General features: G+C 45.5%; 1 protein-coding gene across 1 annotated transcript; it reads right to left on the reverse strand.

Annotated features, from left to right (window-relative positions):
- Positions 1-294: 294 nt before the first annotated feature.
- On the reverse strand, positions 295-1,333 carry LOC121805996. The gene is made up of 2 exons (XM_042206095.1): positions 1,011-1,333; positions 295-967 (listed from the first exon to the last, which is right to left on the reverse strand). The coding sequence occupies exons 1-2, from the start codon at positions 1,331-1,333 to the stop codon at positions 295-297; spliced, it is 996 nt and encodes a 331-aa protein (XP_042062029.1).
- Positions 1,334-17,499: the final 16,166 nt, after the last annotated feature.

Here is a 17,499-nt window from a genome sequence, read left to right on the forward strand (position 1 = left end):
GTTGGTGGAGAGGTGATTGCCTACTGAGCAAACACACTAAAAGAAATACATAAAACAATAAAAGATACCTTCCATGGGTTGCCTCACATGCAGCGCACCTATTTATCGTCGTGTGCCCGACGTCTTCAAATATCAACTGAGATCCCCTTTCATCCCAGAGTTGCCTCCAGGTGATCGCTTGGCTCCTCCTCCATGAGGAAATAGATCGTCCACGTCTTGGTGAGCCACCACTTTTCAGGCTCTCTCGGGATAGGCTCCTTCAGTGTTGGAGCGGTTATCTTTCTTCCCTTGACATCAGTTGTATTTTACCCCCATCCTAGAGGGTTCAGTAGTGATCACCGCGTGCACCGGTGTAGGGCGACTATGGTCTGCATCGATCCATGTTATTGGCTCCGAGTCAATGGAATCCATCATCTCCATGTGAAGCTCATAAAAGTCCTTCTGCTTCACTTTTCTGACTGCACTCGATCCTCCTTCTTCAGTAGTCACTTGGTGCTTCAGACGCACCACCTTGCACTCCTCAGTTCTTCCATCCATGCTTCTCGGTTTTTGGGAAAACGTTTGACTTTCTTCTCCCATGAAGATTGTCAACTCTCCCTTTTTCACGTTTATATTTGCCTCAGCAGTGGCAAGGAAGGGACGTCCTAGCAGTAGGGGGACTCCCTTGTCTTCTTCCATGTCCAAGACCATAAAGTCGATGGGAAAAATAAATTCCCCGACCTTAATCAGTAGGTCTTCCACGATGCCCTTTGGATACACGACAGATCTGTCTGCCATCTGTAGTGTGGCTGAGGTGGGCTTCAAAGTACCAATGTTCATTTGCTTGAACACCGATAGTGGCATTAGATTAATGCTCGCGCCTAGATCGCAGAGAGCATTCTCCACCTTATAGCCCCCAATGAGGCAGTCGACAGTGAAACTTCCAGGATCCTTCAGCTTGGCAGGCAGTTTCCTTTGCAGCAGAGCACTGCAATTTTCAGTTAGATTAATAGTGTCTACCTGCCCCCAACTGGTCTTCTGGGCTATCACCTCCTTCAGAAACTTCCCATACTTCGGCATCTGCTTGTAGTGCCTCAATCAGTGGGATGTTCACGTGCACCTTCCTGAATATATCTAGGAATCGAGCAAACTGCTCATCCTTCTTTGTCTTCTGCTTCAGTGCTTCAGATAAGGGCACCTTCACTCCAGAAGTGCCTCCAATGTCTCTTTGTTCAGTTATCTTGCCCTTCAGTTTCTCTGCCACGGCAGCCTTAGGCTCAAGAATAGCGTCCTTCGTGGTCTCAGACAGAGATGGGCCTTCATACGTCTTGCCATTCCTCAGATGGATGGCCATACATCCTTTCGAATTCTCATTTGGCTGGCCTGGGAACTGCCCAGGCTTGGGTTCATACTCACAGCCTGAGCAATCTGGCTCAGCTGTGTGTCTACGAACTTCAGATGGGTGACTATACTTTGCACATCTTTCTCAACTTTCTCCATCCTTTGATTGTTTTGCTCCATGAGCTTGTTGGACTGTAGCATGAAAGACTTGAGTATGTCCTTCCGTGGTCATCTTCTTCGGATCATTAATCACTCCATCAGTAACTGTGAACCCTGGGGGTGGTTGCAGAGCATTATTGGGGTTCTCATAAGAGAGATTGGGATGCCCCGTGTTCCCGTACTGATTATATCCTCCACCATGAAAGTTGGGGCGTGGATTATTGTAGTACCTGTTGTTTCCCCCTTGATTCACATAGTTCACGTCCTCCATACTTCCTTGGGGCTCTTGAGAAGGTTTCCCCATTATCATGCAATCAAATTTCATGGTCAACGCATCCAACTTGTCGGATAGGGCACTCATAGGATTATGATCTGTAGTAGAAGCCACTCTATGCACCTTACTCCTTTCGTTGCTCCATCCTTCGTCATTAGATGCGAGCTCCTCAATCACTTCCATGGCTTCATTCACTCCTTTCTTGAGAAAATTACCGCCTGAGCTCAAGTTCAACTCCCGTTGTGCTTCAGGCACGCATCCCTTAAAAATGTAATGACTTGAACTGTCGGGGTTAACCCATGGTTGGGACATCGCTTCATCAAGGCTTTAAATCTCGCCCATGCTTCTCTGATATTCTCCCGCAGGGTTCATCTGAAAGCAATGATCTCATGTTGCCTCTTAATCGCCTCACTGGGGGGATAAAACTTTTTAAAAACTTCTCTCCATAACATCCCATGTTCTGATTGAGCCCGACTCCAAGCTCTCCAACCAATCCTTTGCTGAATCCTCTAAGGAAAAGGGAAACAGCCTAAGTCGAATCTGATCATCTGTCACTCCATTCAACTTCGTAGTGTTGCAGATCTGAATGAACTTGGTGATGTGTTTGTTCGGATCATCTGTGGATTTGCCCTAAAAGCAATATTCTCTGCCATCTGAATAAGTCCTCTTTTCAGCTCAAAGGTGTTGGCTGCGATGTTGCTATGGACAGTTGGATTTGCCTGGCCTTGGTATGCATACTGATTCTGAACAGGCACCACAGCTTGTCTATGATTGACTTGTTGACGCAGCTCCTCCAGCTGCCGTAGAAGCTCAGCATTAGTGGGCGGAGGTGGTGGACGTTGTTACCCTCTTCGTTCTCCTTCAGACTAGGAGAAACGGGATCAAACTGAATATGATCCTGTACTGGTGACCGGATAGGTGAAAGATCCTCTGATATGAAGATGCCCCTGCGCGTGTAGGCGAAGAAGCTTGAATTTTCTGCTTGAGCCTCCTATATGCGTTCCTCTTCCGGTTTGATGCTTCGATCTCAGAGTCGAAAGGTTCTAGAGGCAAGCCTTTAGAACGCGTGTGCATACATCTGAACAAGAAACAAAAATGTGAGAACTAAAAAAAAATTGAAAGAAAAAATAAAGCAATAAAATCTGAAGTGGTAATCTTGATTATTATCACGATATCAAGTTATGTAACACAAAATTGTCCCCGGCAGCGCGCCAACAAAAACACTTGACTCAACTTTATTTACCCAATTAATACCCGCAAGTGTACGGGGTTATTGTAGCATTTAGCAAGCAAGAGTATATCGTATCCCACAGAGACAAATAAGTGTCAACTTGAGTACCACGAACCAATATCAACTACTATCCAGACAATCAGAAATTTTTTTGGTTTTAAAACTAACAACTACTAAAAGCATGTAAAGTCAGAGAATAAATAGAACACTTAAACACGAAGCAATTAAGAAAGCTGTGTAAGATGGTGGAGAAATATGCAGAATTCAAGGATCCGATGCACAACTCATAGCCTAACCCATTGAAATCGATTTACCATTTAAAGTCTCTAGAATTATTGAATCAATCACACATGTAGATTAAACCCCCTCCCGAGGTGAGAAACCTGTAATTAAGTGTAACAATTGAAGTCCCCTTCTAATTCTTAGACCTAACTCCCAATAGATCGATTAGATAACAGATTCCACTCAAACCCTCAACTCTCCCGAGTTCTATTGAATTAAGGTGTGAATTATTCTTCTTTCAAGATTAATTATTTCATCTCCCGATTACTCTAAGAAATCCTAACACTCCCAATTGGTGATCAAGCAATTGTTAGGAAAAGCACAAGAATAATTCAAATAATTACAAGAGCAAGATAAAACGAAGTCAATTGGATTAATAATTATGAATCAATGCATCTTCACCAAGAATTCTACACAAAGTGTTTAGCTACTCATTTCAAAGTAGAAAACAAACAAAACTAAAGAAAACAATAGAATTCATGATACGGATTACAATTGGCGGAGGAATCGAAGCTTGAATCTTCAATCTTCTTCCAAGAGTTCTTGATAGAGAGAGAGTTGTGTGTTTTTGCGGCTTGTAGAGAATGCTTTTTCGTTGCCCTAGCTTCTCTCTCTTATTTTTCCTTCAGAAAAATCACGCCTGGGCTAAAAACGTCAGTCAGACGGACCCGGCCGGGTGGAATTATTGCACATAAAATACACCGTCGGGTAGAAGTCTCTGGACTCTTTATGAACAAAATTGCCACCCGGCGGGTGGAATATTGCACATAAAATTCACCCGGCCGGGGGTAGCTCCCGCAGTCCGCGCGGCTTTCGTAGATCGGCCATATCTCTCTCATCCGAACTCCGATTGGGGCGTGTGAGGGTACCCACGCGAAGCTCTTTCGATGATGAGACAATGGTTCTCTCAATAGGATTCGGACCCATATTGATAGGCAGATTAACGTTGAAGCAGACCCCAGTCACGGCTTGACTCATTTTGACCCTTTTTTCCTATTTTAACTTCAACACTTGATAAACTCATCAAAGCACCCTTATAGTGAATATTAACGTAACTCAAGTAATATCATTTAAAAACCACTTATCAACCACGTTTAACGCCCATCAAACAGTTAAAATACGGTTTAGCAACTCCACCACCAACTTATCACTTGTTTGTGCTCAACAAAAGGCAGACACCACAATAACACTCGTACACATTAAGTTGGATCTCTCATTGCCTCGTTTTTAGTCAAGCTTTGATGCATAGACTACAAAATATTTTCCCTTAAAATGAGCTTGAATGCAGTTGTTGCAATGTTCTCTTTCCAAATAATGTGTTGTTGGATGGCGTTTGTACGACGGAAAAGTAGAGCACTGCTCATTTGTTTTAACCTCAAGTAGAACACTTTTTACTATCTTTTTGTGAGTGTTATTGAGTGTGTGTGACTTGCACAATCTTAGATATCGCTTGGTCATTTTAGCAAACGTTAGAGGGCATTAGGATAGCCACTTGAGCCTTAATTTTGTTGATAATCCTACCTCCTGAGTTGTTCCTAGTAATCCATCTTGAAGCCTAGGCCCTGTTCATTTCATAGCCTGGAATACATTCGCAAAAGCCTCATGAATGCCTACATCCACACCCCAACTATGCATATTACACACTTGCTTAGTCAAGTGATAAGTCATATTCTAGGCCTTTGTTACGGGTCAGTATGATGTGCATATTTGAACTTTATCTGCAAAACAAGTTGCTTAAGCGTGCAAGTTGAGTGTTCTAGCCAGTAGGCAAAGCTTCAGATACTTCAGGTGAAAAGGGCGTCAGGACGATTACGTACTGACCAGTATACATGCAAAAATGGCTCGAGATGGAGAAGAAGGATAGCTGGGACTGATTAACCACAATTAAGGGCAAAGAAGTCATCTCACCACAAGGTTTTACCCTAAAATCAAGGGTAAGCCTCCCTATAAAAGGAAACCACTTGGAGAGAGAAAGGAGGATCTAATTTCATCATCATCACTCTTAGGTAGAATTCTCTCGGTAGTTCAGTCCTTCAGCCCAGTCCAGAGTCTCGTTCCTCGCTATGGTCACTTGAAGGTCGTGAAGAAGTTCCTGGAGTTCCAGACATTCTCATCTAGTCAGCAAGATCGTAGTTAGAAGTTCCATCGCCCGGCGTGGAAAAATACTTTTATTTCATTTTCGTAGTTGAATTGCTTGTTTTTCCTTACGCTGGATCTTTGTTTGCTTTTGAATTTCATTGCCTAGAAGTACTTTGTTTGCAGATCCGAACTTGTTTTATGCTATGAAATTGTTTTCTGTTCAGTTTACCTCGCTGATCTCTTTTCCTTCTGCCTAGTTAGCTTAGATCTAGAGTTTCTAGTCGTTTTGAGTATCGAATCGTGTGTTTCCAGTTAGTAGTTTATTTCTTCGAGTTAGCATAATCTGTTTACTTTTACTTCATAGAGGTTTGTTTCATGCAAGGTGCAGTTATGTGTTTCCTGTTTTCTTCCATGCTGATCAGTAGGCGGGATTTCAGTTTCGATGTTTGATTTTCGATTTGGAATTTTTGATTGTAGATCTGTGTTCGTGAGTTATTAATCTGCGTTTTTATGGTGCTGAATCTGGTTTGTTTTCTGATTTTAGTTTGTGTTTGTTGAAGAAGATGATGTCCATATCCAAGTTTGGGACCACTTTGCTTTTTAGATGCTTTTTGCTTTTTGTCCTTCACCTTTAGTACACCCTGCAGATCTGTCAGCCTAGTCACCACAACTACCACTTACTCTCTGCTTTTCTGTTTAGCCTTTTATAGAAACCTAGTACTTTCCGCATATTTTCTGTTACACCGCATCCACCATAATTCCACTTACACCACTACATGTCGACCACCATTCACCCTTCCTAGTCAGTAGGACACCATCTTAATTTCCCGTCTAGGTAGAGACTCAACCCAAGCGTGGTAGCTAACCAACCTTTCCAAATATCACCGCGGTAGTTTAAACGCACCATCTCTGTGGGATTCGACCCTTATCACCACTATACTGATCAGTAGGAGTGGGTTGAGGAATCTTTGAAACCAAGGTCTAGGCTTAGTTAGGATCTCTATCCTGACTAGTAGGATATATCCTTGCTTGAACGACACCTACGCACCCCTTGGTCCTTTCAAATGGCGCCGTTGCCGGGGATGGATGGCGTTTTTGAGTTGCTATTGTGTGTGATACTTTGGTGTATATATTGTGTATAATTTTCCTTTTTCTTTTCATTTCAGTTTATGAGCAGTAGTTCGTCTCCTGATCAGTGGAGGCCGAAAATACTCAAGCGAGGAACTATACTCGTAACCACTCGTTCTGGCCTGTCGACCACCTTGTCTGACCTAGGCACGAGTAGTGACGAAGAAAAGGGCACCATAGAGGGACCAATACCAGAAGAGAAACCACTGTTGGAAGGCAACCCAAGGGAAATGGCCAACCAGGGAGATGAAGACCCGGAGATCGGGACGCTGAACGCACATACTGAAGGAGAGCCCCCGCAAGCCATAGTCGTTACTCCAGGGCAAACCGCCTGCGATGTGAAGCCTCATGTGATCGCGATCCTGCCTACATACTGTGGGAAGAGCTATGAAGGGCCGTATGAGTTTCTTCATGAGTTTTGTAAAATTTGTAGGGCGCAGAGGAGACCAGCAGGAGCGACTGAGGATGATTATAGGCTGAAGGCTTTGCCATTTGTGCTCAAGGGGGAAGCTAACACCTGGTTCATGCGCCTGCCCCCCAACTCTATTGAGACTGGGCGAGTTTTTTCCGTCATCCAAGACAAGCGCGCTGAAGAGGGAAATAACTAATGTGAAGCAAGGGTATGATGAACCCTTGAGTGATTATTGGGCAAGATACATGGGTCTTTTGGAATCATGTCCCAACCATCACATGGCGGACATTGAAGTACATCATACTTTCTACGAAGGTATGAACGCGGTAACCAAGGACCTGGCAAATTCATCGTCAGGAGGAAGCTTCACGCAATTACGGGTCAGCGAAGCGAAGAGAGTCCTGAGGAAGCTACTGAATGCAAAGAAAGAGTATGACCATTCAAGGGAATGATACAACCGAGAGCGGGTTGCTGTTGCCTCGTCTACTGATCAGGAAAATAAGCTAGAGCAGAAAATGGATTTGAAAATGGATGAGCTGAAGAAGTCAGTTCTGAGTGCGATCGAGAAGAGCACTCCACCACCTCCCCAGCTGGGAATTACAAGGGTGCAGAGCAGGGAAATCAAGGACCGAACTATGATCAGCCTAATGACTTTGGGAATATGGAGCAAGTTAATGCTGCGGGGTACTTCAATTCTAGTGGGCATTGGATTCAAGGTAGACAACGGGATGCACCATGGAGGGATCATCCAAACTTCCGATGGGGTGACGGTAGCCAAAATCAGAACCAAGGTCAGAACCAGTATAACCCCCATCCGAACCAAAACCCTAACCGTGGACCAGCAAACCCAGACTACCAGCCCAACTGGTCAGGAAGAAACCAACAATCCCAAAACCAAAACCCACAAAACCAGAACCCGGACCCTGTCTATGTGCCGCCCCACCAGAGAAACTTCCAAAATTTCCAAAATCAGCCGAACCCAGGACCCCAACACCATCAGAACCAAAATCAATTCCAAGGCCAGCACCAGAATCAATATCCTCAAGATCAGTACACCCCTCCTGCCCAGTATAACCAATACCCGCCTAATCAAGGCCAGCAAAACTCCCAGAACTATCAACACCAAGGGCCGAGTCATTTCCAAAATTCGAACAGGCCAAGGAGATCCGTTGAGGACATATGGGTGAAATGCTAGCGTCACAACAGAGCATCAAAGGAGAATTGCAATCCCATAATGAGGTCGTGCAGGGGATGCACAATGCCCAGAAGGAACATAAGGCGAACATGGATATGATGAATAGACAGTTAGCTCAACTGGCCAGTTCGGTGGGTGATTTGAAGGGAAATGCGGGGAAACTCCCATCTACAGTCCAAATGCCCGAAAAGGCATATGTGAGTAAGGTTACGTTGAGATGAGGAACTACTTATGACGCGCCTCAACCGAAACGACCTAGTGGAGGATCCAATGGAACGAAGATAGGAGGCGATACCATTTCAGCGGAAGAATTAGGGAGACCTATGCCTCGGATGCAGGATCCATTCTTCTTGGATGATACACCAAGTGTAAGAGGTTAACCCGACACCCTACTGACCAGGAAGGAACCTCCTCAAGAGGAAGAGCCCAGAATGGAGGCCCAGACCCAGGAACTACCCAAGAAAGACTCCAAGAAGGTTGCTGAGGGACCAGTAGAGGAGAAAAAAGGGGAGAAACCATTCCCATTCCGATTTGTTACAAAGAGGAAGAAAGAGAACCCTGTTGACTACTTGTTGATTTTTGGGAAGTTGGATGTCACCATACCATTCCTCCAAGCCGTGAAGCTACCCCATCTCGGGAAATTCATAAAAGACTTCATAGCCGGGAGAGCCCAGAAGGATGGCAAGATTATGGTGGAAGGGATAGCGTCAGCAATAGTGCAAGAGAAGTTACCACCCAAGAGAGCCGACCCAGGTATGTTCACCCTACCCATAACTGTAGGAGATGTGAAGGTCGAACATGCAATGTGTGATTTGGGGGCATCTATAAATGTCATGCCATTGTCTATCTATAACCGGTTGAAAGGAGTGAGGCTGTCAAATACTAGGGTGTTGATCCAACTGGCTGATAGGTCGTACATAAGTCCTGAGGGAGTTTTAGAAAATGTGTTAGTAAGAGTGCATGATTTTACATACCCTGTTGATTTTTATGTGATCAAAATGAGTGAGCATGGCTGAGGGGACTATAGTGGATATGGCTGAGGGGACTATTTGCATTGATTTTCATGGGGAGAAGTTTACCTTCGATATAAATGATGCCATGAAGAAACCCATCGATTCTGAAAATCTATGCTATGTTGATGTGATTGACCCCCTAGTCAAGATTTTCTTGAGACCGAACTATTGCAGGAGAAACTACAGGCTTTAGATGTTTATGAACAGGCTGACATAGAAGCTGCTGCATGGTGTGATCTGATCAGTAGCCAAGGGTTGACTGATGAAGAAATAGAAGTAGCGATCAAGGAATTATGTCAGAAATCGGAGTTCATTGGAGCCGCAGGGGCTCAGCTACCAGTAAGTATAGAAGAACCATCAGAGGGAGATTTAGAAAAAGAAGGAGAGACTGAGAAAAACCTCTTACCCGAAGACACACTTCCACCCCAAGTTGAGCTGAAGAAATTACCCTCGAATTTGAAGTATGCCTTCCTAGGAGGTAAGGACTCATATCCAGTGATCATCAGTAGCAGTCTTACAAGTGAACAGGAGGCTAGGCTGCTGACTGTGCTGAGTAAGAACAAGAAGGCGATTGGATGGAGTCTTACAGATTTAGTGGGGATAAGCCCCGACGTCTGCATGCACCATATTAAGCTGGAAGAAGGAGCGAAAGCACATAGAGATGCTCAAAGGAAGGTAAACCCGAACATGCGAGAGGAAATATTGAAGGAAATCTTGAAGTTGTTGTCGCTAGGAATTATCTATTCAGTGCCGGACAGTGAGTGGGTCAGTCTGATCCACATGGTTCCAAAGAAGTCGGGAATCCAAGTCGTCCAAAATGAGAGGAATGAGCTGATTCCAACGAGGCTAGTCACGGGTTGGCGAATGTGCATCGACTACCGAAAGCTAAAAATGCAACGAGGAAAGACCATTTTCCTTTGCCTTTCATCGACCAGATGTTGGAGAGGCTAGCCGGTAAGAAGTATTTTTGCTTTTTGGATGGATACAGCGGATATTTCCAAATTTACGTGGATCCTGAGGACCAGGACAAGACGACCTTCACATGCCCATTCGGAACCTATGCATATAGACGCATGCCTTTCGGCCTATGCAACGCTCCAGGTACGTTTCAACGATGTATGATGAGCATATTTTCCGATTTGATTGAGGAATTCATAGAGATATTCATGGATGACTTCACGGTTTACGGAGACTCGTTCGACTCTTGCCTTCACCATTTGGATTTAGTTTTGGAAAGGTGTCAAGCAAAGAGTTTGGTTTTGAACTGTGAGAAGTGCCATTTTATGGTCACCGAAGGGATAGTTTTAGGACACGTGGTCTCAGAAAGAGGTATCCAAGTGGATCGAGCCAAGGTAGATGTTATATCCAAATTACCATTCCCTACTGATCAGAAGGGAATAAGGGGTTTTCTGGGGCACGCCGGATTTTATCGAAGATTTATTAAGGATTTCTCCAAAATCGCCCAACCCCTTACCAGGCTACTTCAAAATGACGTGGAGTTCGTTTTTCATGAGCAATGCAAGGCTGCTTTCAATCTTCTCAAGGAAAAGCTGATATCCGCACCTATCATAAGGGCTCCTGACTGGAACCATCCTTTCGAAGTAATGTGCGACGCCAGCGATTTTGCGGTAGGAGCCGTGCTGGGTCAGAAGATCGATGGGAAGAGGTACGTAATTTTTTATGCGTCCAAGACTCTGAATCAAGCCCAGCGGAATTACGGTACCACTGAAAAAGAGATGCTGGCAGTGGTGTATTCTTTCGAGAAGTTCCGGCCATATTTGCTGGGATCCAAAGTCATAGTGTATACTGACCATGCAGCGATTAAGTATATGATTGCCAAGAAGGAATCCAAACCATGCTTGATCCGATGGGTACTCTTGTTACAAGAATTTGATTGGGAGGTGGAAGATAAGAGAGGAGTCGAGAATAAGGTGGCAGACCATTTGAGCAGAATAATGCAAGATGGAAACGGTGACGAAGTGCATGATAAATTTCCAGAGGAACATTTGTGTGAGGTGATTTTTGCGCCCAGAAAAATTGATTGGGAAGAAGTGTTCAAACTTACTGGTCAGAATGATACAGCAAAAGGGAAAGAGAAGGTAGGGCAAGAGCCATGGTATGCGGACCTGGCCAACTACCTAGTAACTGGAGAGCTTCCAGAAGTACCTAGTGTTACCAAAGCCCAAAGAATGAAGATCAAGAGTGAAGCAAAATACTACTTTTGGGACGACCCCTATCTGTGGAGAGTAGGGTCCGATCAAGTGATAAGGAGGTGCATTCCTGACTGGGAGCAGCGGGATGTTTTAACCCACTGCCATTCTTTAGCATGTGGAGGGCACTTCGGGTCCAAGAAGACGGCAAGGAAGATTCTGGATAGCGGCTTTTACTGGCCAACTCTCAACAAAGATGCGTACGAGTTCTGCAGGAGCTGTGAGTGTTGCCAACTGACCGGTGGAATATCTGCCCGGGATGAAATGCCGCAGGTACCCATAATAGTTTGCGAGCTATTCGACATATGGGGAATGGACTTCATGGGTCCGTTTCCTTCATCCTATGGGAATCTGTATATCCTAGTTGCTGTAGACTACGTCTCCAAATGGGTAGAAGCCAAGGCCACAAGCACGTGTGAAGCCAAGGAGGTGGCCAAGTTCTTAAAGAGTCATATCTTCAGCCGATTCGGTGTGCCCAGGGCGATCATATCCAATCAAGGTACGCACTTCTGTAACTGTACAATTGAATCCTTGATGAAAAAGTACGGTGTGCACCATAGACTATCCAGCCCTTACCATCCGCAAGCAAATGGTCAAGCGGAGATTTCTAACCGCGAGATAAAGAAAATTTTGGAGAAGACTGTGAACACTTCTAGGAAGGATTAGAGTGTAAGGTTAGAGGATGCTCTCTGGGCGTATCGAACAGCCTACAAAACCCCCATAGGCATGTCCCCTTACCGGATTGTTTTTGGGAAGATGTGCCACTTACCGGTTGGGATCGAGCATCGAGCATACTAGGCCGTACTGAAAGTGAATATGGATGCTACAGCCTGTGAAGAGGAAAGGAAGCTGCAACTGCAGGAGCTTGAGGAACTTAGATTGGAGTCATTCGACTCAGCCATGTGGTACAAAGAGCGAACTAAATTATGGCATGATCGAAATCTGAGAACTAAGGAGCTCCATGTTGGCCAGAAAGTACTACTCTTCCAGTCAAGATTGAAGCTTATGCCAGGGAAACTCAAGTCCAAATGGACATGACCTTACATCTTAACTGCACTCCGATCTAATGGGACAGTGGAAATTTCAGGGAGTTTTCCTAACTCTGAACCTTTCATAGTAAACGGACATAGGCTAAAAACTTTTAGGGAGAATAGTGAGGTGGGTGTAGTGGATGAAATTCCACTGCAACCACTTACTACGGTTGTCTACTGATTAGTAAGATAGGAATTTGGAGTTCCACGTGGCTAGTTTCTTTTTGAAAATAGTTTGCATATACTGGCCAAGTAGAATTCCAAATTGCCTAAGGAAGATGTAAATATTGTAAATACGTAGTTAATCTCTGCATGCAAGATAATTTCTAAAAATCCAAAAATATTTCGGGCCTTAATTTTAATTTGGAATACGTATTGAAAAATTGCCTATCTGGTGCTATTTCAGATTTTATTTAAGGGCCCATTTGATTTATTTTCCTTATTAGGTAAGTATAGGGGGGATTATGGAGAGGACGAAAATTTGAATTAAAGTTGGTGCAGCTTTTGCAGGGTGGCAGCGGCTGGGAGTGGCGCGTGAGCAGAGGGAAGGGACACGCTAACCAATCAGAGGCCAGCAATTTCAACCGCCTCCCATCTGAAGCGTCGCAACCGGCAACCCCTGATAACCGATTACAACCACCTGCAACTGCTCTCTCTCATCCAAATTAAACTCACCGTCCCAACCCTTTTCCCTCACAAACCCTCATTTACACTTTCTCTCCCAAAAGTTTCTTTCCCATTTCCACCAGTTCAAACCCTACTTTCCACCACCAAATCGTAAATTTCCGATCATGGGGAAGAAAGCGTTCGCCAAGAAAATCAAACCTCGCCGCCAAGAAACCCCGGAGGCACAACCACAACCAAATCCACCACCACCGGCACCGACCGCTCAGCCGCCACCCATGATTTCCATGGATGCCATGATGGCATTTCTTCGCCAACAAGACCCGACAAGGGACTGGACGACGGCGCTGACCAGTTTCGGCCAAATGGGGGGCGTAGGAACCGCACCCAGTGAAATTGCGCCCGCGCCGGTCAGCCATACAGCAGTACATTCAGAGGAAGGAACTCCCTCGGTGACAGCGCCATCGGAAACCTCAGTACCCAATTCAGCGGAACTTGACGCTGTCGCTGCCCATTACAACTCTAACCCTGAGGAGCGTGAGGCCAGGACGAGTCAAGAACAGGGAGACAAAGAAGGGAGCGGTGAGACAGAGAAGACACCGATAGCAGAGCCGGTTCCTCAAGGAGTAGCAAGAGAGACCATAGATCTAAATAAGACGGCCAGGAAGCACGGCCTTATGACGGATGAAGAATTTCAAGCGATTCTGGAAGGGTATATCGGCAGGAAGAAGACGCTGCCAGGATGGTTGAGGGACCGGACCTCAAATCCGGGGTAGCAGGAGGAATGGTGGAAGACAAGTCAGAAACTCCCCAGCAAGAAAAAGGGGCAGTTGAGGAGCATACTGCTCAAAAGGAGACGGCAGAGAGTTTAGAGGAATCTGAACAAGTAGTACCACCCGTGATAAAACCAAAGGCAGTTAAGAGGAAGTTAGTGTTGAAGGGAGACCAGAAGGAGGTACAACCGAAGCCGCAAAGGGTATCGTAGCGATGCCTGGGCAAATGGGCAGCTAGTAAGGCGAAGCCGAACACAGAGGCAGATCCCGTGGAGATCTTGAGTGAAGAACAAAGGACCACTCCCACAAAACCTGGGGAGAAGCCTTTACCTGTTACCGACCTAGAGGATACTGCAATGGAAACCGGAGCGGTATCTCCAACACTGAGTGGCCAAGGTGAAGAGGCTGACGGGATGGCTGAGGGTCTGGACCTCGCATCCAGGTCAGTAGGCCACAAGGAGACCAGTCCTACTATCCAGGATCCACTTTCAACACAAGCTGAGAAGGAACCCGAAGAAGAGAAAGACATAGATGACCGAGAGGAAGTTAGATACCGTGAAGAGAGAAAACGAAAGGGGAAGGCCCCTATGAAGAAGAAGCCCAGCAACAAGAAGCCACGTACAGTAAACACTGGCATAGTCATTACTGAGTCAGTTCAGCCAGTCCAGGAACACCGGAGGGAGCGAAGTGATAGCGAATACGCCGCCAGCGAGGAATCAGCCTCCGACAGCGATATATCTTTGGAGGATGAGGAGTACGCAGAACAACAGCTTCAGAATGATCATCGAGAGTTAGTCCACCCACCGGTAGAGAGACTGAGGTACCGGCGCTGGACAGTGGACCTTACTGATGATCTGGTGGAGGAGATGAAGCTTTTCGACTCGAAGGAGCTACAGAAAGCTTTCGATAGCAAGGATGAAGGGAGTAAACAGGTGAAGAGCGGAAAGGTACTTCACATTCCTTCTTTAGATGAGTTAGGTGCCCGCGAGCAGTTTCTATCTTATTTGCACGCGTTAGGATTCGAATGGTTGTTGGAAAATGGGGATCCGAGTGTCCCGGTTAGATTAGCGAAGGAGTTTTTCACGACCTTTAGGTTTAAGGTCACCACTGATCTAGATGAGGAATGTATCAGTTTTAGGCTGTTTGGCGGAGAGATACGGATGAGCTTGATTGAGTGGACCGTGCGTCTGGGAATGTGCAGTTTAGAGGAGGCCATAGGGCCTGAGTGGAGAAGTAGGGAGCGGGGAATTCCCCGCAGGCATGTGGAATTTGAGCCCCAGGAAGCCTGGGAGGAACTTACTCACCCTGATGCAGGGCAATTCCAGTCCACTATTTCCCGCTCCGTTCATTTCAACAACCCAATTCTGCGTCTTGTACAGCTTTACCTGGATTTCAATTTATTGGGGCAGTCGAACTCCGCTGTTAGGACATCGATGACGGAGTTATATCTTCTCTGGTGCGCCAAGCAGAGAAGGAAGTTGCATCTGGGTTTTTGGACCGCCTACCAATGCCATCTAATTGCCACCCACCCAGCGAGGAACCTTACTCTCTGCCATGTCTTGGGAGTGTTCGTCAGAAACAACATCATCATCACGGAGGCCGAAGATTTATCCGACCAGATCATGGTGGATCCTCCTGGTCTTTTTGATACACCTTTGTTCGTCCGAACGAACACCGTTTACATGAGGCAGGGCGCACCCCAATTCTACGCAATGGGAGAAGAGTTATACCGACTGGGAGATCAGCAGCAGCCAGGGAGGAATCAACGCAAGAGCAGCGTCAAGAAAGGATAGAGAAGGCTGTGGACGAGATAGCGGAGGAAAACAGACAGATGAGATCAGAAATGACACGGTTAGCATCAGTAATGGAAGGGATCCAGAAGGAGTCTGCAGGACAGACGAGGCAGAGTCAGAAGCAAGAAGCTTTGGAGACGATTGTTACCAGGCTAGGAGAGTAAAACCACCGGTTGATAACAGAAATGGCCAGGATGGCGTCCGTGATAGACGAGATATTGATGGAGTTAACACAACGAGGCCAAGAGGAAGCTGTTGAACCAAGTGGCCATGGAGGCCGAGCTAATGAACCACGAGTATCAGAGGAGGTATTAACCGAGACGAAAGAAGCAGAGCAGAAACTAGAGGCGGAACTAGAGGAAGGAGATGCCGAAGAGTCGGTAGAATCTGGGAACAAGCAATCCGAGAATGAGGAGGAGAAACCGGTAGAATCACCTGCACCACAACCTGCCCCGCGAAGGAGCAGGAGGAACAAGTGACCACCACACCTACTGACCAGTTAGTTTTTTTTTATGTTTTTAGTTTTCCGTATTTCTGTTTGTGTTTTGTTTATTTAGGTAGTATAATTTCTGTTTGTGCGAAAACCCTATTCATAACACTTAGCCTATTTTATAGTCTAAGTGTGAGAAGTTAAGGGTTTGTCTTTTTGGCGCATGTGTTTGTGTTTTCTGTTTTCTTTTTCGTAAGCATGTTGGCTCACACTTAGCCCATTGCATGGCCTAAGTGTGAGGAGTTTTGTATATATGTGTGTTTTGTTTGTTGGTTTCTGTTTAGGTTTTCAAACTCTCCCACTTAGCCCATTCCATAGTCTAAGTGTGAGAAGTTTTAGTTTTAACATGTTGTGTTTTGTCTGTTTGTCTATGTGTCCATCATACTGGCCATTACCTTTTCCACTTCACAACCCTATCTGAGGGCAGACACTTGTGAAGTGGGAGGGGGGACGCAATGACCAGTATGATTAATATGTATATGTGTGGTCTGTGTTTGTGCTTGTGTTAGTGTCCTGTTAGGTATAGTTTTTTTTATTTTGTGTGTTGATTGGGCTTAAAACTCAACTGTCTTGAGCTGACGGTGAGGGGAATTGAGGGAGATAGGACATGCTGGAAAACCGAAACCATCCCTATTAGTAGGGCTTAAAATGTGAGTTATAAGCTTTAAGTGGAACCACTTTCCACATGTTTAGAAAAGAAAAGAGCGGCTGCCACAAATTGCCTAGGGTGAAGTGACTGCGTGTAGCAACACTGAAGGCAGTAGGAACCCCCCCCCCCCCCAAAAAAAAAACCACCTTTAGAACCTCTTTTCTAACTCTTTATACCCAGATAAATACCCCTAGCCACTGGGACTGTGTGTGTGCAAGGCATGAAGCGAATGAAGCTTACTGGCTAGAAGGGTGTACAAGAAAGCAGAATCCAGCTGGACAAGAAAGTTTGGAAGAAAATCGGCCAGGGAGTCATCCCAGGCCCAAAAAGAAGGTATAATGGTGGCGAAGCCACGAGGGAAAAAGAAAAAAAAAGAGAAGAAGAAAGAATATGAAGAAAATGGCCAGAAAAAAAAAAACTCGGCCACAAAAAAATGAAGAAGGAATAAGGGTGGCGAAGCCACAAAGATGCTACTGACCAGTTGGAGACCAAAGCCAGAAGCGCCAACTAAGAAAAGCAACTGATCAGAAGCCTGATACACACAGTCCCCCCCGCATCAATAAAATAGAAATTTTGAACCTTAGAGCCTTAGGAACATCCACCCAAAACATTACAAGCCAAAAGCCCCGTTACAAGCGTATAAGTCCTTCAGTAGTTGCTCGTGAGATCTAAGTCCGAAGTAACTGTGGTTGAGCATAATGAGAGAATGCAGTCATAACATTCCTGGTGAGGTATGAGTGACTGAGTGAACCTACAGTTGGGCCGAGAGTGTGGGCGATCTTGACAAACAGATATACTGATTGGGAGAGAGGGGGGTGGCAGAAGTTCAAGGCTGT

Source organism: Salvia splendens, chromosome 1, assembly GCF_004379255.2.
Source record: "Salvia splendens isolate huo1 chromosome 1, SspV2, whole genome shotgun sequence".
NCBI classification, from domain to species: domain Eukaryota; kingdom Viridiplantae; phylum Streptophyta; class Magnoliopsida; order Lamiales; family Lamiaceae; genus Salvia; species Salvia splendens.